This window comes from Salmo trutta, chromosome 5, assembly GCF_901001165.1.
Source record: "Salmo trutta chromosome 5, fSalTru1.1, whole genome shotgun sequence".
NCBI classification, from domain to species: domain Eukaryota; kingdom Metazoa; phylum Chordata; class Actinopteri; order Salmoniformes; family Salmonidae; genus Salmo; species Salmo trutta.
Window position 1 is genome coordinate 33,880,808 of NC_042961.1, and position 23,687 is coordinate 33,904,494.

General features: G+C 40.5%; 1 protein-coding gene across 3 annotated transcripts in view; it reads left to right on the forward strand.

Annotated features, from left to right (window-relative positions):
• Positions 1-15,170, forward strand: part of smoc2 (SPARC related modular calcium binding 2) — a 93,944-nt gene extending 78,774 nt beyond the window's left edge. For all 3 annotated transcript variants that reach the window (XM_029753432.1, XM_029753434.1, XM_029753433.1), the window contains 4 exons: positions 12,132-12,231; positions 12,501-12,748; positions 12,967-13,004; positions 14,396-15,170. In XM_029753432.1, coding sequence (XP_029609292.1) covers positions 12,132-12,231; positions 12,501-12,748; positions 12,967-13,004; positions 14,396-14,419 — 410 coding nt within the window. In that variant the 3' untranslated portion in view covers positions 14,420-15,170. The remainder of the gene's footprint in view (positions 1-12,131; positions 12,232-12,500; positions 12,749-12,966; positions 13,005-14,395) is intronic.
• The last annotated feature ends 8,517 nt before the right edge of the window (positions 15,171-23,687 follow it).

Consider the following 23,687-nt stretch of genomic DNA (forward strand, 5'->3'; position numbering starts at 1 on the left):
GTGCCTTTGAACAAGGTATGGTAGTAGGTGACACAACTGTGGGAAGCATTGGAGTCAACATGGGCCAGCATCCGTGTGGAATGCATCCCTGTGGAACACTTTTGACACCTTGTTGAGTCCATGAGGGCAAAGTGGGTGCAACTCAATATTAGGACGGTTTTCTTTTGTACACTCAGTGTAGATGCCATATGTCAAGGTTCATACAGATCGGCCCAGTGGTTCCAGAGGAGATTACTTAAACATTTTTTTTTACTAAATGTAAATCAATCATGGCGGACCTTATGGGTCCTTGAGGCAAATTTGTTCCTTCTGAAAAGAGGGACCCACACACTGAATTTCAGGACTTGTTCATATGGGGTGAGGGGCGTGACCTTTCAATGTTTGCAATTTCAATCACCCGTTATAGCGCCACCTTCTGTTCAATTGTCATGGCATTGCATGAAAGAGTGTGGACTATGGGCCTTTACCACTAATAATAATAACAATAATGAACTGGAACAAATACAATTGGGTTTCACCATCTTTACGGCTGAAGCCCTAATTAAAGCTGCAAGCAGCATTTCCGGGCTTCAGCTGTGGGCCCATTGATTCAACATCAGGTCAAATTGGATGCTACAGACAACGAACACAATTGCGTTTTATCAATGGCAATTTGAATGCAGAGATACCGTGACGAGATCCTGATGCCCATTGTCATGCCATTCATCTGCCGCCATCATCTCATGTTTCAGCATGATAATGCATGGCCCCATGTCGCAAGGATCTGGACACGATTCCTGGAAGCTGAAAATGTCCCAGTTCTTCCATGGCCTGCATACTCATCATACATGTCACCCATTGAGCATGTTTGGGATGCTCTGCATCGACGTGTACGACAGCGTGTTTCAGTTCCCGCCAATATCCAGCAACTTCGCACAGCCATTGAAGAGGAGTGGGACAACATTCCACAATCAACAGCCTGATCAACTTTATGCGAAGGAAACGTGTCACACTGCTTGAGGCAAATGGTGGTCACACCAGATATTGACTGGTTTTCTGATCCACACCCCTACCTTTTTCTTCAGTTATCTGTGACCAACAGATGCATATCTGTATTCTAAGTCATTTGAAATCCATAGATTAGGGCCTAATGAATTTATCTCAGTTGACTGATTTCCTTATATTAACTGTACCTCAGTAAATTGATGCATGTTGCGTTAGTATTTTTTCCCAGGTCTCAAAAGACTTCCCCTGATATTGTTTAGGCAAAAAAACGGAATTAGGCAAAAACTTCAAACTTATTATTTAAAGGTCCTACCAATGTTTTTTGCTGTGCATGACTGTGTCAAGCCGCAGCACAGACCTTTTTTTGCTCTACTTGTCCGAAGTAGAGACCCTGTGTGGTTTGTGACTTACCTAAAAGCACCATCCACAATAGCAATTCACACTCCCAATCCAATCAGATGAACACATGAAAAAGACAAAAGAGAGACAATTACGTTAGCCAATGTCCACTAAATATTTCACAGTATATTATCCAATACCAAACATATAATTCTGTCGTAGATTGTTACATTGTGTCAGTTAGGGTTGGGTGATTTGGCAAAAAAAAATATGTCAAGCCCTGTGTGGTAGGAATAGGCTAATTACCCGGAATGTCACTAGTATGCTTCCCTTCTGTGAACTTCCCTACTCCATTCTTTACTGCCCAATTTTTTTTTTAGGTCTACTCATTGCTGAAGAATGAATAAAAAAGCTCATATACTGTGGAAGCAACAAGTTTTTCTATCTAAATATTTGAAAATGGACCAATTCCACCAGATAGGTTCAGTTGAAGTCGGAAGTTTACATACACCTTTGCCAAATACATTTAAACTCAGTTTTTCACAATTCCTGACATTTAATCCTAGTAAGAATTCCCTGTCTTAGGTCAGTTAGGATCACCACTTTATTTTAAGAATGGGAAATGTCAGAATAATAGCAGAGAGAATGATTTATCTCAGCTTTTATTTCATTCATCACATTCCCAGTGGGTCAGAAGTTTACATACACTCAATTAGTATTTGGTAGCATTGCATTTAAATTGTTAACTTGGGTCAAACGTTTCGGGTAGCCTTCCAAAAGCTTCCCACAAAAAGTTGGGTGAATTTTGGCCCATTTCTCCTGACAGAGCTGATGTAACTGAGTCAGGTTTCTAGGCCTCCTTGCCTGCACAAGCTTTTTCAGTTCTGCCTACAGATTTTCTAAAGGCTTGAGGTCAGGACTTTGTGATGGCCACTCCAATACCTTGACTTTGCCATTTTGCCACAACTTTGGAAGTATGCTTGGAGTCATTGTCCATTTGGAAGACCCATTTGCAACCAATCTTTAACTTCCTTACTGATGTCTTGAGATGTATATATCCACATAGGTTTACTGCCTCATGATGCCATCTATTTTGTCAAGCACAACAGTCCCTCCTGCAGCAAAGCACCCCCACAACATGATGCTGCCACCCCCGTGCTTCGCGGTTGGGATGGTGTTCTTCACCTTGCAAGCCTCCCCCTTTTTCCTCCAAACATAGCAATGGTCATTATGGCCAAACAGTTCTATTTTTGTTTCATTAGATCAGAGGAAATTTCTCCAAAAAGTACAATCTTTGTCCCCATGTGCAGTTGCAAAGCGTAGTCTGGCTTTTTTATGGCAGTTTTGGAGCAGTGGCTTCTTCCTTGCTGAGCGGCCTTTCAGGTTATGTTGATATAGGACACGTTTTACTGTGGATATAGACATCTTTGTACCTGTTTCCTCCAGCATCTTCACAAGGTCCTATGCTGTTGTTCTGGGATTGATTTGCACTTCTCGCACCAAAGTACGTTCATCTCTAGGAAACAGAACGCGCCTCCTTCCTGAGCGGTATGACAGCTGCGTGGTCCCATGGTGTTTATACTTGCGTACTATTGTTTGTGCAGATGAACTTGGTACCTTCAGGCATTTGGAAATTGCTCCCAAGGATGAACCAGACATGTGGAGGTCTACAAATGTTTTTTCTGAGGTTTTGGCTGACTTTCCCATGATGTCAAGCAAAGAGGCACTGAGTTTGAAGGTAGGCCTTGAAATATATCCACAGGTACACCTCCAAATGACTCACATGATGTCAATTAGCCTATTAGATACTTCTAAAGCCATGGCATCATTTTCTAGAATTTTCCAAGCTGTTTAAAGGCACAGTCAACTTAGTGTATGTAAACTTCTGACCCACTGGAATTGTGATACAGTGAATTATAAGTGAAATAATCTGTCTGTAAACAATTGTTGGAAAAGTTACTTGTGTCATGTACAAAGTAGATTTCCTAACCTACTTGCCAAAACTATAGTTTGTGAACAATACATTTGCGGTGGTTGAAAAACAAGTTTTAATAACTCCAACATAAGTGTATGTAAACTTCCGACTTCAACTGTAAATCATAAATCAGACAGTCACTGATATGATAACATAAAAGTAACCTAAGTTTCAAAACACATTTCCACCACTGTTATTGTTGGAAAAGGTAGCTAGCGTTTATACATTTATCGAGAGCCCTGAAAAGTTAATCGTGTCACTGACTGACTTGTGAAGAGAAGCCAGTCAAACCACTTGGGGACAATTTGTATAAAGTGAGAATTCAGTGGAGAGAATGCATCTGTGATCAGTTTTACCAACCTACCAGGTTCCCCCCCTTATAGGCCTTAGCTAGGTGGCTAACACATTAGCTACTTGCCATTAGCTTTTAGCTATCAGACATCATGATGCTGCCACAAATGAATGTTCATGTCTATTCTAGTATTCTAATAGAGACCGATAGTAATGGTGTCTTTTGTTGCCATCTTTTTGAAGACACTAAATCCGGCATTGGTTCATTGAGCAAAGCCTATGGGAAAATTCATGGAGTTTTTAAAGGTTTTTGGATAAGCGCTGAAAATAAGGTCTGTGGTAAACACAGGCTTATGAGATCTGATATGTTTTGTTCTTTGAGATAACCTTCATCAGCTAACATCACCTTGTGAATTCTTTTATATTTTATGTAATAAAAAACAATGCACAAAATAATTTATAAAGGTCATGTTATCTGACGGATATTATCTCATAGAACAAAATGTATAAGATCTCATAAGCATGTGTTAACCCTATTTTTTTCCCCATTCATTTTCCCCATAGGAACGCTGAATGAACCAGAAGTATCTCATTTCCGGGTTTTAGGGCAACAAGCTGGCGAGCTCTATTGCTAATTCATTCTATAAAGAGCGTCTTTTTTCAACTGAACACAACATGAGTCACGTGGAGTGACTAATGGCTAGATTGCTACTGAAATATTGCACTGTCAAAGCTTCCGCCAGACAGGCTATTGAAATGTTGATAATGTTACTATTGAAGTCCAACACTATCCACTAACGACCCTCTCAATGATATAAAACTGCTTACAAAACACCAATCAATCATTTGTTATTTTGTTACTAATTAACATTAGCTTAATATCCATCTCTTGTTCATTGTAGCTAGCTAGCTACATACCATCAGAGATAATACTGCTACAAATACCAACAAACCCATTTGATTGAAATCTTCACTTTGAACACAAACACGTTAACTGGCACAACTTTCACATGCTTACCTTGATACCCACATTGCTCACGGACCAGGCAAATGTCCGATTTTTGGTTGTCTGATAAACTTTCACTGGGCAACATACTGTGCAGGCGTCAGCACTGTTTTTACTGTGACAGTGTTACAAAAACACTTTCATTTGTTGAATGTGGCCGTTGAAGATGTTCACTAAATTATCTATAAAACAGACACTTATAAATATATGTAACTTTTTCTCATTGTGATAACATTTGAGTGGATATAGGCAAATGCCAAACATATTTTAAGCATCATAACATGCACACGTGGCTCAAATAATTCCCATGGATCCAATAACATACTTTCTCTCTTCTGTGCTTTAGAAACCTCCTGCCTCATGTTAATGACCCTGTATAACTCAGTTTAACTGCATCCATTTATGTCACTCTGTAGCAGAAATATCCAAATCAGGACAAGTTGCCACAATTAATAGACAACCAGAAATTGAATGTAGGTTAGTAGTTCATGTACATACTTTTTGCCATATTTTGACCATTATAAAATCATTCACTAAATCTAAACCCAAGGATCAACAACTCTCTATCTTTCATTTTCCTGAGCTCTTTAAACCTCCTTACTTTCAACCCGCTGTCTTGCCTTCCGATGACCATGTATATCTAATACATTTTCCGTCTTGCAAACTACAGCAATGAGTTGTAACACAGCAAATCTTTATTATGCTTGTTGATTTAATGAAAAAGTCCTGCCCTATTTTCAATTCAGTTCCAGTGTGTCTGTGTGTGTGTGTGCTTATGTTTATAAGTGACTGTGTGTGTCTGTGTGCCTACATCTGTATTCTTTACTATTTTTAATGATGTTGACTACTTTAAATGTCTTCTTCCTCAGAACCGCTGGACTGATCAGAACCGAATGTGGTATTTGCACAACTTTCCAAAACTCTAGCTGAAACAATGTTCGCTATGAGCCAATAAGCTTGCATTAATGTTTTTTCCTGTCCAACAGCGCAACAACGTTGCCAAACTCAACCATATTTGACAGGTTATTGAGACTCGTATCCTTGAGCATGTGTGCCAAATTTTATCACTCGGGCTCAAACAAATCAAGAGCTATAAACACGTGCCTGTTATAGCGTCACCGTGTGGTCGATATGAATGTGCTTGCATAAGTTGAGGCTTCACATTATTTGGAACATGTGTACCAAGTTTCGTTACAATACAAATATCCGTGACTGATTTATATGAATTTGTGACAGACCACTCCCACTTGAGTGTTTATTGGTCAGTAGCAGCCATGTTGTTTGACATATATGCCTCGATTATAGTGCCTTTACAGACCTTGGTCCATAGATGCCATATATCAGGTTTTGTGACGATCGGTCATTCGGTGCCAGAGGAGTAGCGTTTAGATTTTTTTTCACAAAATTCAAAATGGTGGAAAATCCATCATGGCGGACTTTATTGATTTTGAGGCAAATTTGTTCCATATGAGGAACGGGACATATGGACTACATTTCATGGTCATACGGGGTGCAGGGGCTGACCTTTCAAGTTTGCATTTTCAATCGCTTGTTATAGTGCCACCATATGGCCAATTGGCATGGTATTAAATGAGAGAGTGTGGCCCTTAGGCCTTTACCATATTGCTAAGTTGCACAGTCTTGAGCCTTTTGATCTGACAGGAATTTGACATTTTTCACCAAAATGTCAGAAAAAGGGACAATAATAATAATAATAATAATAATAATAATAACAATGAACTGGAACAAATACCATAGATTCACCAGCTTTGCTGCTGAACACATAATAATAATAATAATAATAATAATAATAATAATCAACCGTCAACTAATAGAATAGGGTTGCACCAGCTTCGTTGCTTGAACCCTTAATAATAATAATGAACACCAACAAATAAAATAGTGTTTCACCAGCTTCGCAGATGGAACCCCTAAATATAGTTGCAAGCATCAATGCCAGGGATCAAGCTGTGGGCCCATTGCGCCACCATCAGGACAAATTGGACACGTTTCTCTAGGAAGAGTGACTTCTGCACTCCTTACCACACGTGTCCAATATCACAACAAAAAATTGAACAGATCATATATTATGCACATTTTGAAAAACATTTTATGATGTTAACTACTCTAAAATGTCTTCTTCTCCAGAACCACAAATACCAAATTTGGTATATAACATCTATGGATGCACATCTTCAAGACTATTGTTCAAACAATATCGCTGCAATAATCAATGTTCTTATATTAATGATTTTTCCTGTCCAAGAGCGAACTGAGCCATACAGATTAGCTCGACTCTTATCCCAGCTTCGCAGCTGAACCCTTAAAACCTGTTGGGGCTAGGGGGCAGTATTTGCACGGCCGGATAAAAAAACGTACCCGATTTAATCTGGTTACTACTCCTGCCCAGAAACTAGAATATGCATATAATTAGTAGATTTGGATAGAAAACACTAAAGTTTCTAAAACTGTTTGAATGGTGTCTGTGAGTATAACAGAACTCATATGGCAGGCCAAAACCTGAGAAGATTCCATACGGGAAGTGACCTGTCTGACAATTTGTTGTCCTTCTGTTGCATCTCTATCGAAAATACAGCATATGTGCTGTAACGTGACACTTTCTAAGGCTCCCATTGGCTCTCTAAAGCCGCCAGAAAGTGTAATGGGGTGTCTGCTGTCTCTGGGCGAAGAACAGCAGGAGAATTTGTGAGTGGTCAGCCTGGGGACAGTGACACTGGAGATGCGCATTCATGATAATTTTCAATTTTTTTCTTTCAGTCTTTGAATGAATACAACGTCGCCCAGTTGGAATATTATCGCTATTTTACGAGAAAAATAGCATAAAAATTTATTTTAAACAGCGTTTGACATGCTTCTAAGTACGGTAATGGAATATTTTGAACATTTTTGTCACGAAATGCACTCGCGCGTCACCCTTCGGATAGTGACCTGAATGCATGAACAAAACGGAGCTATTTGAATATAACTATGGATTATTTGGAACCAAAACAGCATTTGTTGTTGAAGTAGAAGTCCTGGGAGTGCATTCTGACGAAGAACAGCAAAGGTAATCCAATTTTTCTTATAGTAAATCTGAGTTTGGTGAGGGTCAAACTTGGTGGGTGTCAAATTAGCTAGCCATGATGGACGGGCTATGTACTCAGAATATTGCAAAATGTGCTTTCACCGAAAAGCTATTTTAAATTCTGACACCGCGATTGCATAAAGGAGTTCTGTATCTATAATTCTTAAAATAATTGTTATGTATTCTGTGAACGTTTATCATGAGTAATTTAGTAAATTCACCGGAAGCTTGCGGTGGGTATGCTAGTTCTGAACATCACATGCTAATGTAAAAAGCTGGTTTTTAATATAAATATGAACTTGATTGAACAAAACATGCATATATTGTATAACATAATGTCCTAGGAGTGTCATCTGATGAAGATCAAAGGTTAGTGCTGCATTTAGCTGTGGTTTTGGTTTTTGTGACATATATGCTTGCTTTGAAAATGGCTGTGTGATTATTTTTGGCTTGGTACTCTCCTGACATAATCTAATGTTTTGCTTTCGCTGTAAAGCCTTTTTGAAATTGGACAATGTGGTTAGATTAACGAGAGTCTTGTCTTTAAAATGGTGTAAAATAGTCATATGTTTGAGAAATTGAAGTTATAGCATTTTTTAGGTATTTGTATTTCGCGCCACGCGATTCCACTGGCTGTTGACCAGGGTATGACGCAAGCGTCCCACCTAGCCCAGGGAAGTTAATAATCAACGGCAGCAAATACAATAGTGTTTCACCAGCTTCGCTGCTGAACTCCTAATGATTAACAGACAAATGTTCATAACAAGTGGCTATGGATGTAATATATTAAAATATCTGTTCAAAAACATTTTGAAACATCAAATGTGACCATAAATGTGTGAAAATTTGCTTATTTTAGGGTATTTAAACAATTTACCTGTGTTACTAAAGGGTAATAAAATTAAAAAGTTGTACTGTTTGACACAGTGGTTTTTTTGCCAGAGAGAGAGAGAATATGTTGGTTAAATGTATACAACAGATCAGGAGGGGATGGGGGGTCAGCATGTTAATAATCCAGGCCATGCAGGAGCCATGAACAGAGCTTCCACTGTTTCCAGACCGTTCCACTGCTGTTTATGTAACACCGTGCCCGGCCAGAGCTGTGTTAGCAGGTGGTGTTTACTGAACAGAACAGGTCCATTGTGGAGCAGCCCACAGTACCAAAACATTCAAAGGCCATTTTCTCAAAAGTGGGTTTACAAGTTTAGCAACTTTCAAAGAATATTTACTTTCTCATTGTTCCTCAACTGCAGTTTATGACGACACACCATTTTCTAGCTCTGAGTCTCTACTTTAATCCACTGTAAAAAACACAATTTCAAATTTTGCTACATAAGGCCAAATCAAGGCATTGGGTCACATTTCTTTTGAGGCCTGACAGGGACAGGCGCAGGGTTAATATCATCACACACTGAAAACACTCTCTGCTATTGATGTAGCCTACTGTTTTTACTATTGCTGTACTGTTTCAACCTGACATCTTGGTTGACTGATCTGGTTAAAATGCTAAATTTTGTGGCACTGCTAGAGCCTGTTGAGCATTTGGGAAATATTGGTTATTACAAGCTGGAGAGAAACAAATGAAGTTATGTGTTGTTAACCAAGTGCTCTGTGCTTGAGTAGGTGACAATGGGGTGGGGAACAACTACAACCATCCCATGAGAGAGACCACAACCACAGAACATGAGATCCTTCAGAAACAGTAGTAGAGTACTGTATAACGAGGCTTGTTTGTAAAGACTCAGTGTGAGATTGCAGCCACACTCTCACACACACAAACATGCATAGAGCATCTATCATGGCACCCTGTTCTATATAACTCCTGTCTCTCGTTGTAAAATGTGTCAGGACAGAGCGTCAAGAAAAAGCTGCATCTTGTTTTTTTAATGAGTTATTGCTTCAGTGGCCGTAAACTCGGTTAGTGTATAAAACTGGGAAGGATAATTATAAATGTTTCCTTCACATCACGGCAGCATATTTGCACTTGAACCACTGGTGTTGAAAGGTTTATGGGGCGAAAAGGGAGAAGGGGGCAACATGCGCTGAAAGGTGTGAGGGGATGGGGGTGTTTGACCAGTGTGAGGGACTGAGGGATGCCATGGGGGCTGATCCTGGGAGCTGCTGCACTGAGTGCTGACAGGGCTTTGCCCCATGTGGGTTTATGAATTAACCAGGCAGATCACTCAAGAGTGACTTCGAAATTGGACGTCTATCCATGCCCTGAGGATGTTGGGAAATTATTTTGAAACCAGCCACTAGGGGGCAGCAGTGAGCGCTATTACCGACAAGTGTTGAACGCCCCCACACACACAAGTGTTGAACGCCCCCTCTGTCTGCTGCCAAGAGGGAGTGTCTAGCTGGATCTGGATCCTTACCGGAAGGCTTAACATTTGTATGAACTGCAGGGACATTTGAAATCCTGGAGGACTACAGAAATTCCATATACAGTTGAAGTCGTAAGTTTACATACACTTAGGTTGGAGTCAATAAAACTAGTTTTTAAACCACTCTACAAATCTCTTGTTAACAAACTAGATTTGGCAAGTCGGTTAGGACATCTACTTTGTGCATGACACAAGTAATTTTCCAACAATTGTTTACAGACAGATTATTTCACTTATTATTCACTGTATCACAATTCCAGTGGGTCAGAAGTTTACATAAACTAAGTTGACTATGCCTTTAAAACCTGTTAGGGACAGCCTCACCAATATCCAATGGTATAGCGTGGCGCGAATTACAAATACCTCAAAAATGCTAAAACTTCAATTTCTCAAACATATGACTATTTTACACCATTTTAAAGACAAGACTCTCCTTTATCTAAATTCAGGCTGTAACACAACAAAATGTGAAAGAAGTTAAGTGGTGTAAATACTTTCTGAAGGCACTTTAGCTATCGGGAAGAGGCATCTAGAGTCTAGATATTTCATTGAGTCTGGGTCATTGAGGGCCTTCTCAAATGTAAATGCAAGTCTCAGAGCAGAAACAGCCAAGCCAGTCTAACAGTTAAGACGTTAGAGTCAGTCGAGTCGTCAACCCTCGGTTCAGCTGCTGATAAACCTTTGCTTTTCTCTGTCGTCAGTCCTCCATTACGCTGCTCATACACCTTTGCTTTTCTCTTGTGTCTTTACCTGGGAAAGGATGAAATGAGGCTGGGTGCTGGGTGTTTACCTCTGCGCTGGTCGCCACCTGTTAGAGAAGGGCCAAGCATGCTATTATCTCCTGTGCAGGAGAATCTGGCCCCGTAGGCCTGGGTCATAAGAAGAGAAGAAACCCTGGATAATGTTCTCCTTCTCCTCCCACAGGCAGCAAGTTGGGGTGGGGGAAAGGGGTATGGAGGGGGGTGACTGTGAGAAAACCGAAAACTCCTGGAGGAAGAGTCCATGAATCTCTCGGGACTCCATGGCCTTCAGCTCTTCCAGAACAACCTTGGCCCCTTATTCTTAAAACATTATGGCCGAACACACAACTACTATCATTAGTTTCATTTGCTTCAGTTGCCCCCTCATATGTACGTACATATTGGAGAGGTTCTTTCCCGATGATGATTGGCTAAGGCTAAGTGGAGGTGTCTGTTGGATATAATTGTTTACATCCAACAGATTTACACAGTGACACATATAGGGCACATACCGGCTATGTATATTTCTTAAAATATGTATTTTTAAGTTCAAATACTCAGTCCATCAAACACATTTTAATTTTTAATTTTACCTTTTTGTAACTAGGCAAGTCAGTTAAGAAAAAAATCTTATTTTCAATGATGGCCTAGGAACAATGGGTTAACTGCCTTGTTCAGGGGCAGAACGCCAGATTTTTACTTGTCAGCTCGGGGATTAGATTTTGCAACCTTTCGGTTACAAGTCCAACGCTCTAACCACTAGGCTACCTGCTGCCCCACATATTGATTATATTATCAGATGATGTTGCAGAAAGAGACCAAAAGGATGGGAATATTAAGATTCTTATAGTCAATAATATCTACAGTTTGCCTATGAAATGGCACCAGGCGTTGGTTAGTCACGTCGGGGGATACAGGGCCAGGGCCCCTGGTCTGTATCCCACAGTTGTGAAAACTGTGATAGGTTTGCTCTCGGAGCCTCCAGATACTTTTTCCTTCTCCATGATTGGGGAATTCTGACACTTATTGAAAGGGATTAAAAAGAAAACTGTGTGACAGTCTCATTGGGTTTTTATTTTCCCCTCTGCCATCTTTATGTGAACTCATGAACTCATGTTCAAACTACAGTCTCAGTTATTTTACTTCCCTTCCCAAAGGTTTTTTGGGGTTTTATGGTGGCAACCGCCTTTGAAAAATTGAATGGCATGACATGGAATGGAAAGTCATTGTTCTGTCTCGTCACTCACCGATGTTGACGTTCTTTTGTAAATCAAACACATAATAGGTGCATATACACTTATTCAGCTACCTTTGTTTTCCTTTCCAGGGTGTCCCGGGGCAAAGAAAACTGAATTTCTGACGAGTGTTCTCGACGCACTGTCAACAGACATGGTGCATGCTGTCACAGATCCAGCGTCTGCCGGCAGGTTAGAATGTCACTGATTGATTTATTCATAGTTTTTTTATTGATTTAGATGGTTTGGCCCACTCCTTAATTAGAAAAACAAACAAAATGGCAGCCAAGCCACTTTAAAGCTGAGTGATATTCTTTTGCTATGAATCTGAGTGATATTCTTTAATATCATACAATATCATGAATTTAAATGATATTAAATTGATGTAAATATCACAGAGTGGGCCTTTAACGGATTAATTCCCTGATTGACTGATTAATTGAACAAACATGGATCCACAGGATGTTGGAGCCGGACCCAAGTCACACACTAGAGGAGAGAGTGGTCCACTGGTACTTTAGTCAGCTAGATAAAAACTCCAGCGGCGACATCGGCAAGAAGGAGATCAAACCTTTCAAACGTTTCCTGCGCAAGAAGTCCAAGCCCAAGAAGTGTGTGAAGAAGTTTGTGGAGTACTGTGACATCAGCAATGACAAGGCTCTGTCCCTGCAGGAGCTGATGGGATGCCTGGGCGTCACCAAGGAAGAAGGTGAGATACCAAATTCTCATTCCCAGAGAATTCGCAACCAGGAATACTGCCTGACACAAATGGGAATGGTACACCTCTCGAATACTAATGTTGTAATAAGCTGCTAAATTATTAATCGGAAATGACTATGACGTGCTTTTATAAATAAACTGCTGGTAAAGTTTTACACTGCTCTCATCATGTAAGGCTGATTAGATTGTGGCACTGTTTTTCTCCAGGGACCAAACCAGGTGACGGTACATCCTCCAGTAAACTGGTAAGTAAACCCTGGCAATTACTTGTGTGAGTGTTATATGCTGCACTTATAAGGTTAGCAAATATCAGAGTGACAATAAGGAGAGTTGAGATCCAAGCAGTGAAGTAATGGGAGGCCGTCTGCCCTCTTTTAAGGTCCTTAATATCAAATAGTCTGCTACAGATGCATTGTTTAAAATATGTATATAATAATAGAAAGATAGAGACTGCACTCCATTGAGATTTTGGAATAATCCAAACTGGAGGCTCAAATGCAACAATATAAATAATTTATTAGGACATCATGATGTCCTAAAAGTGCAAGGTGCATACTGAAATGCACACTGAGGACACTGATGATGGTTTGAAATACCAAAAACGTTTGTCATTTTTTACCTTTTATTAATGCACTTTTCTGCACTTTTTGGGCAGTATGATGCCCTAATAAATTATAAATATTTTTGCATTTGAACCTTCAGGGGTTCTTGCAAATTTTACCTTAACATACAAGCAGCTAGTGGCAAGTAGGTTACTGTGAATATCAGATCAACGACACACAGTACAATAATGTAAAATGTATAATATTATACTGTAAAAAGTATACTTTTTACAGTATAATACTACTGTAATCGTAATAAATGAATGAATGAATGGATGAATTCATTAAATTAATTGATGGGAGATGGGGGTGGATTATACAGTATTTTACTTGGATTGGTGCAAGCAGGTTGGCTGCTAGGTAAAGTGTTTACACATTACAGCATATCTACTAATATTTGTATTTTATATCACTTGCACTTTTAAAGGCCATAGTTAAAGCTTCAAACTGGCAGTGACTACAGATAAAAGCAGACCAAAAGAACATGCCAAAATGCTCAACCGTTAAAGGTTTAAGACTTGCTCCCACTCCAATCTGTATCCTATACATTTTAGATTGATAGGGCATTACTACCACACATCAGTTAAATTGGTACAGCAGTCTCACAAACGGGTGCAACAAAATTAATATAGGGACACGCAAAAATATGATAAAGAGCCAGAAACAACAATACCATGCATCAATTGGTGGTAAAAAAAGATGTTGGCGCTCCAAAAATATGGCAGAATAATCTATTCTGTAGGGTGGAAATACAGCAAATATTTCACCTCTCACAATATTTTCTAACACTGCACCTTAATTTACCGTATTATGCTGTATAATGCTTCTACAGTATTTTACTGTTGATACATATATACATTTACCGTATAAATTACAGTTTTCTGTTACAGTGCAGTATGATCTCTTTTTTTATAAGATCCTAGCAGTGCTAACACTTCCTTTGAAAAGCAGGTTATAATAACTTTGGAGAAAGATGTGTGAGATATGTGTCACAGATATAGTTTGCTATAGTGCTTGGTTCTTCCTCTTCGCAGAATCCCTCAAAGAAGCAAGGCTAAGCCAACAACTGAGATTTCCCCTCCCCTTTTGGAGCTTCTGCCAATCGGCAATGGAAACCATAGTATTTGCACTTTGTACTTTAAGAAATGTAAATTCCCTTTGTAGAAATGAGGTATTTAAACAGACTGCTGAATCTGTGAATGACGTAGTTTTTTTTAATGTCTTTAGAAAAAATATTTAACACATACAGTGTATGTGTCTTTTGTGTCTAAAGAAAGTATACTTTTCGGAGTTGTACAAGTTTTGTGATGTTGCATTTTGTGTCCGCTTTGAATTGTTACGTTTTACTGTTGTTGATGTTGACGCAGATGTATGTATTGTTTGTTACATGGCTAAAACAATAACTTAGGCCCCTCCGCATTTTTTATGTACTTACTGACCTAGCAGCCCTTCCTGAGCTCTGTACAGCAGTTTGTATTATTAAACATGGATCATCACACAATTAATTTTGTGTAAAATGTATACATGTTTATTAGAAATAAAAAACTATTTTATGACCCATTTGGGTCCCACTTTAAATGACATGCTGCTTATAAAGGCATCATAAAGGACGGCAGGTAGCCTAGTGGTTAGAGCATTGGGCCAGTAACTGAAAGAATGCTATATCGAATCCCGAGCTGACAAGGTAAAAATCTGTCGTTCTGCCCTGAACAAGGCAGTTAACCCACTGTTCCTAGGCCGTCATTGTAAATAACAATTTGTTCTTAACTGACTTGCCTGGTTAAATAAAGCCTCCATATAGCGTTCATAAACACTACACGTGTCATTTATAACCGTATGCCATGCTTTATAAAGTGTTTATACATGTGGCATAACTGTGTGACATAACCACCAATGTCAAATGTGACATAACCCACTATGTCAATTGTGACCTGATTCAGGAAACTAGGCGTATGTCAGAAGTCACGACTTCACAGGATTACCGCTTGAACCTAAAAAATATTTTTGATCAAAATGCGTTTTTTGACAGAAATGCCTTCTCAAACATGTGAACTTTCATGTGCCTTTATAACAAACTTGTATGCCATCTGTAAATACAAATAACATTTCTAAATTGCAAGCCTTGTTGGTTAAGCCACAGAAAAAGCCAGCAACCTTCCCACTAGCCATGATTGGCTGAGATAATGAGTCAGCTGGACATGCCGAGAGAGGAGTTTGGATTGATCTGCCATATAGAAGGCTTCTGTCTATTTGAGCTGGTCAGTCTGTGTTGGTAATCCTGTCGAACACTGTTTAAAAATATATATATATATTGTGTAGTGGAGCTGCATAGCTAAGTGTTGCTCTCCACTCTCTGGATTGGAAATTAGTGGAATTAGAGTATGATTGCTAAATAGATGGAGAAAACACCTGTCTCCGGATTACATCTTCAAACTAAGGGCAACTGTGGCATGGTATCCATGACAGGGAGATGCGTCCATCATGCATGATGATGTATACAGGTAAGATAGTCTACCATTAGCTATCTACATTTTCAGATATTACACGTTTTTTTGACAGAAAGTGGTTTCATTTCAAGGTAAAGTGTACTGTTAGCTAGCTAGCTAACGTTAGCTGGCTGGCTCCCTAGCTGGCATTATTATTTGTATCCCACAGTTGTTTGCTTCACTATTTCGAGCCTAATGTTAGCTAGCTAACATTGAACCTGGATAGTTACCTTCCAGCATAGTCATGCAGGGTAGTATCGACATGATTTGGCACTATGTTCATAGTTGTTAAACTAGCTAACATTAGCTGGCTGGCTCGTTAGCTAATGATATGTGACGTGTGTGTGATCTTACACATTGTTTACCAAGCTAGGTTCATAGTTTACCTAGCTAGCTGCATGTCTTAAGCTAAAGTGAACATCACGCATTGAATATGGCCAGTGTCAGTAAATGTCTGCAAAGAAGCGTCATGAAATTGTTGCCAGCAGAGCTAGTTAGGCTGTTTTCATGTTATCAACAGGTAAAGTGTGTGCTGTGAACGCTGTGAACGCTCCGAGGGCGAAACAAGATGGGTGGGGCTAAAGCTTAAGAGAGTGTGAATGATGCTGAATGTATGTAGACAAAGAAGAGCTCTTCACTAGATACCAAAACATTCAAAGGCCGTTTTCTCAAAAGTGAGTTTACAAGTTTATCAACTTTCAAAACAGAATTACTCTCCCATTGTTCCTCAACAATGCAGTATGATATACAATGTTTTAGCTCTGAGTCTCTACTTTTATCCAATGCAAAAAACACCATTTAAAATGTTGCAATATAAGACCGAAGCCAGGTGGTGAGTCACAAATATGACCTAAACCTGTGCTTTATAAGGATGGCGTAAGCACCGCTTAATAAAGGCCTTATACAACATATTAAATTGAGGCATCACAAAGCCTTTTTAACCCTGTCATGCATCTTGGTAGAGTATTGCAACGCCAGGAAATTGGGTTCGATTCCCGGGACCACCCATATGTAAAAATGTATGTATTCATGCATGACTGTAAGTCGCATTGGATAAAAGTGTCTGGCAAATTGTATATATTATATTAAATTTCACTAAAACATTTCTATGATGACCCAACCTCTAGGGTGCATAGTCAGAGTTGGACCTGACCTCAACTTCCCCCAAAGCAAAAAAAAGTTGGTAGGGCCTTTTAAAATCAGTTAAAAAATGTTGCCTAATTTTCTCAAATTCCATTTTCTTGGTTTTGTTTTTCCAGGTTTTGATTTTCCCTCCTTTTTTTCTGCTTTACACCAGTTTAATAGAAAAACAACCATATTTGGATGTTCTGTGTTCACACAACTTAGATTTTTGGATGAGCATGCCATGCCATAATTCAGTGGGCATGCCATGGTTAGCGTTTTCTTTGTAGTGCAGTAAGCACACGTCATGTGATTCGGCCAGCAATGGAATGGGTGGAATAAAAGGCCAGTAACACTTCAGAGCCCCATGAAACGACATCATATACAATATACATTCTACAGACCATACTGAGTATTCCCTACAATACTTTTACTGCGGCACCTAGAATAATTCTTGCTCCTAGCTAACATGTATTACATATACAGTGATTCGCATTGATTTGACCTTGGAACATGTTTTCAAACCCATATTTATGCAAATGTCACTTAAACATGAAGAAATATGAATCATTGTTATTATTTAGACAATTATTTGTCATATATATCATGAATGGTTATTGACACTCTTCTACTATTACGTGGGGGACTTTTATTTTCAAAAATGTCAGAAATTCTGTGACCCTAAAGTACTTTTTTAGTCTTGCTGACGAGATGCTGATCATGTGATGAGTTAGCAAATCAAAGGCACACTTGTGCTGCCACTGGACAGCGAAAAACCAGTAAGTTAACCTTCATTTATTGTAATTTAAATTAGTTTGTAGAAGTTAAGTGATGAGTTAGATTACATACCGTAGCTACCTCAATCGTTATTTCAAATAATTTTGCTAGCTAGCAGGCTTAGCTAAATACAAATCCCCCTAGATACAGCCACGCCTCATAGTCACATCATGAGATTTGTAAATTAAAGAGAAACATAACAATATGAATTGAATAGAGTTTACCATCTTCCCATTTAGAGTTTCTGGCACAGCATAGAAATGCCCTTATCCAGATGGTGTGACAAAGGCATTTCCTAACAGACCTGCTAACTTTCTTTGTTGTTACTTTTAAGGTTGGAACCAACATGCAGTAACTCCAGGAGGAGGAGAGACCATTTCCTCTGCCAGTTCAGGGACAAGCTACTGTTCAATGTAATTGCATTTCTGGACTTTTTGAAACTTCATGTATTCATGTTAGTGATAATTCCCTAAGTGTTAATACATTTGTGTTTATATCATTAAGCCTTTATGTATGTGTTATAAATAACCAAATGTGCCTGATTTTATAGTAAGTACAGCATCATATGATACAAGGCATTTATGTATGTGTTAAAAATGAACAAAGGGGTCTGACTTTAAATGAAGTACGGCATCATGCCATATAGAGTCTTTATGGATGTGTTATGAATGACTGAAGGTTTCTCACTTCGAACTAAGTATTACCGGACACTACATAAAGTGTCAATAAATAGGTTAGTAACGTTCTGCTGATTTAGGAAGGTTCTCTCATTATCCACAGGTTACTATAGGGTGAGAGGTATTTAAATAGATTGACGGACCTGCAAAGCTTCCGTTTGTGTGTGTGTGTGTGTGTGTGTCATAACCAAGATGATTTGGAGTAGTCCAACCTGAGACTACTGCACCAGGTATTCCTCTTCTGTTCCCATGCTGGAAACAAGTGCGTGATTACAACCTGTTACAATGGTGCCAACATTTTGTGGCTGATCTTTCAGTGGGGGAGTGGGTGAATGTATCAAAGACCTGACTGGGCACAGCATTGCATGGTATGGTTCATTTTTGTTGTGTGCGTTTTTATGTACTGAGGAACATGTAACTTGGTTCCAGAAGACAGACACTTAACATTTCTTTAGGTTGGAGGCTTTCATCAAGTTAAGTGGTTCTTGGTGTAAAGTCATCCCCAGGCAATTGCACACACACACAGAACACATATAAGCCTGGGATATTAACCATTCAAAGTGGGCCTTAGTGGGAGTGCCCATAGAATTCTATAGGAGTAACCTTACTGAGTAAAGTATTTGTCATCGTCACTACTTAACACAGCCAAAAAGTAATAATTCTGGCTAAACCCTGCCCATTTCCACAATTTATCTTCAAATTAGATTTTTAACCTAGGTGTAATGTGACTAACATGCCATCACTTTAAAGCATATGCCATCCTTCAGCACAACATGTCACCCTTTGTAAAGCACATGTTTATATCATATTTAACATAGTGGGTTATGTCACATTTGACATTGGTTATGTCACACAGTTATGCCACATTTATGAACCCTTTATAAAGCATGACTTACGGTTTTATAGATGCTTTAATAACACATGTATGTAGTACTTATGAAGGCATTATGAAGGCTTTATGAGGCCTTCATAAGCTGAACGTCATTTAAGCGGGACCCATATTTGCATTGCATGTGTCTATCAGTCATACAAAGGCCCGAGGAGGTGTGGTATATGGCCGATATACTATGGCTAAGGGCTATTCTTAGCACGACGCAACCCGGAGTGCCTTGACACAGCCCTTAGCAGTGGTATATTGGCCATATACCACAACCCCCCGAGGTGCCTTATTGCTATTATAAACTGGTTACCAATGTAATTAGAGCAATAAAAAAAAATGATTTGTCGTACCCATGGTATACGGTCTGATATACCATGGCTTTCAGTCAATTAGCATTCAGGGCTTGAATCACCCAATTTATAATGGGAAATATTGCATGATCTAACAACTACCTGTTTTCCTCTGTATTCCACTTACTTCTCCTCGTTTTTACCTCTTCTGTCAATGAACTCCATAATATTTTTTCTGTTTTGTATTTTCGATAACACTTTCTATGATGACCATACGTATAACGCTTTAAAACATGCTTTATAATGTGTTATGACATTGACTTTAAGCATCCATAATAACTCATAGGCGGTTATCAAACTTGATATGATGTTTTATAGATCATGAACTACAGTAAAATGACTTAAAAGACTAATGTATTATAGCCAAACTGGTTTGAAAACAGACAATATAGTGATTACACACATTATGCCCCAAGATACACTAAAACAAAAACTCTTAAAGCTTTCTAATCACCATTATTGTGTTTTTGTTTGCTTTGAGTAAAGTGATTCCCTTTAATTATAAAACACTATAAAACACTACTCAGCTACCTGGCTAAAATGCTTGCTCGCTAGCCTAACTTCCATTCATGGGCAACGTTTAGCTAGTTAACTTTAGCCTTCTACATCTAGCAACATATTGAACTTACATCTTCTCAGGCCATGGGCACAAACAATGTATGAATTAATGGTTGGATCAGAATCGCCGTTATAATCATTGGCCAGCATGGAGAATTAAGTGAAACCACAAGTCCAAATCCCTATCTCCATCCATGGCTAATTTAGGAAAGGGACACTTTTAGCTAGCTGGCTAGCTAGTCGCTGGAGGACAACAATACAATGAGATGCAAGAATTCATTTTTTTCTGTCAATGACGTATGCTCTCAATGGTATTTGATAGGAGTTGCGCCAAATCCAAGCTGGCTTCCCTTGACACTTTTTTTTGGTGCGCCAGGACCATTCACAGTTGAGCTCACTCAGTTTAGCTTAACGCTGATTGGTACATTTTTATACTTTTTTTGTCAAGGGAGACCAGATGCTTGCTGGCTTCCCTTGCCTTCAATGCTACAGGCGGCAACAATGTCATACTCATTTGTACAAGACAGAATCAAATGGATGGCCTACACGTAGAGAGACAGAGGGGCGCTGTTTCACTCACTCGGATGCTTTCTCCTGTGAGATACATTCAGCCTCTTGCGAATTGAATGAAAATGATGAAACACAGAATGACGAAAGATAAATAATTGTATGTTTTTTTATTGGTATTTTTGGGGTACTTCCCTGGCTTCTCTTGGCATCCATGAATACATGCCACTGCCTGAACATACATCAGCAATCATGCCTGGATCAAATTAAATTGCTTATGAGAAAACATTACAGGGATGTACTGCTAATGTTCAGGATGACAGTATCCAAAACACCGATAACAACTAAGCAGGAAACATTCCCGCAAGACTAATAAAGTTACAGGGTGATGTTCCAATAAAGTACTTCAGCAATTATGTGGTTCTGGGAAAACATTACTGGAACATTCTGCTTATGTTGATGGAGATGTCATCCAAGTAGGGTTGCAAAATTCCAGGAACTTTCAATAAATCCTGGTTGGAGGATTCGGGATTTCCTGCTTATTCCCTCCTGATTCTGGGATTCCTCTAACCGGGATTTCAGGAAAACCAGGGACATTTCCCAACCCAACATCAAAGACACCTTTAACAACAAATGCAGAACATTCCCATAATACCCTCATAACAGGCGCCTCACAAGTCCTCAACTGGCAGCTTCATTAAATTGTATCTGCAAAACACCAGTCTCAATGTCAACAGTGAAGAGGCGACTCCGGGATGCTGGCCTTCTAGGCAGAGTTGTAAAGAAAAAGCCATATCTTAGACTGGCCAATAAAAATAAAAGATTAAGATGAGCAAAAGAACACACACACTGGACAGAGGAACTCTGCCTAGAAGGCCAGCATCCCGGAGTCGCCTCTCCACTGTTGACTTTGAGACTGGTGTTTTGAGGGAAGTATTTAATGAAGCTGCCAGTTGAGGACTTGTGAGGCATCTGCTTCTCAAACTAGACACTCTAATGTACTTGTCATCTTGCTCAGTTGTGCCCCGGCGCCTCGCACTCCTCTTTCTATTCTGTTTAGAGCCAGTTTGCGCTGTTCTGTGAAGGGAGTACTACACAGCGTTGTACGAGATCTTCAGTTTCTTGGCAATTTCTCGCATGGAATAGCCTTCATTTCTCAGAACCAGAATAGACTGACGAGTTTCAGAAAAAAGGCCTTTGTTTCTGGCTATTTTGAGCCTGTAATTGAACCCACAAATGCTGATGCTCCAGATACTCAAATTGTAACGGCCGTCATATAAAGGGGACCAAGGTGCAGCGTGTTGCATGCTCAGAATTATATTTGAATGAAAACGAACACTTATACAAAAGAAACAAAACGACAGCAAACAGTTCCGTCAGGCAACCTACAACAAAACGGAAAACAACTACCCACAAAACACAATAGATAAAAAACAACTTAAATATGATCTCCAATTAGAGACAACGCGAACCAGCGGCCTCTAATTGGAGATCATCCCAAAAACCTCCAACATAGAAATAGAATAATAGAACTAAACATAGAAACAAAAAACCTAGAATGCCCACCCATATCACACCCTGACCTAACTAAACAGACAAAAAACTGCTTTCTTTGGTCAGAGCGTGACAGTACCCCCCCCCCCCCCCCCCAAAGGTGCGGACTCCCGGCCACAAACCTGAACCTATAGGGGAGGGTCCGGGTGGGCATCTGTACTTGGTGGCGGCTCTGGTTCTGGGCGTAGCACCCCACCGCCCGCTGATCCCCCCGCTTCTGTGTGTCTGGAGGAACCAGACCGTGGATCATCGCCGGAAGCTTTGGACCGCCAACCGCCGCTGAAGACTCTAGGCTAAAGGCCTCCGGGCTGCGGACCGCCGCCGGAGGCTCCGGGCTGCGGACCGCCGCCGGAGGCTCCGGGCTGCGGACCGCCGCCGGAGGCTCCGGGCTGCGGACCGCCGCCGGAGGCTCCGGACTGGGGACCGCCGCCGGAGGCTCAGGACTGGGGACCGCCGCCGGAGGCTCCGGACTGGGGAGCGGCGCCTGAGGCTCCGGACTGGGGAGCGTCGCCTGAGGCTCCGGACTGGGGAGTGTTGCTGCAGGCTCCATGCCATGGATCGTCTCTACAGGTTCCGCGCAATGGATCATCTCTACAGGTTCCGCGCCATGGATCATTTCTACAGGCTCCGGGCCATGGATTATCCCTACAGGCTTCTTACCATGGATTATCTCTACAGGCTCCGGGCCATGGATTACCTCTGGAGGCTTCGTGCCATGGAACATCCCTACAGCCTCCGGACCATGTATCATCACTGGAGGCTTTTCTCGTGGAGCTGGAACAAGTCTCACTGGACTGGAGAGACGCACTGAGGACTGGGTGTGCAGAGCAGGCACCGGACGTACTGGGCTATGGAGGCGCACTGGAGGGAGAGTGCGAGGAGCAGGCACCGGACGTACTGGGCTATGGAGGCGCACTGGACGGAGAGTGCGAGGAGCAGGCACAGGACGTACCATGCTATGGAGGCACACTGGAGGGAGAGTGCGAGGAGCAGGCACATGCTCACCACAATAAGCACGGGGAGTTGGCTCAGGTCTCACCCCTGGCCCAGCCAAACTACCCGTGTGCCCCCCCCCCCCAAGATCTTTTTCGGGGCTGCCTCTCGTTCTTCTGTTGTTGTTGCGCTCTTGCTAAATCCTCCAAAGCCCTAGATATACTCCTCCTTATCTCCTCAAATGTCCATAGGTCCATATCACGCTGCTTGGTTGCCTTGGTGGTGGGTAGTTCTGTAACGGCCATCGTATAAAGGGGACCAAGGTGCAGCTTGTTGCGTGCTCATAATTATATTTTAATGCTCTCTTAGGTCAGAGCGTGACACAAATAGTCTAAAGAAGGCCAGTTTTAATCCTTCTTTAATCAGAACAACAGTTTGCAGCTGTGCGCATAATTGCAAAATGATTTTCGAATGATTAGTTA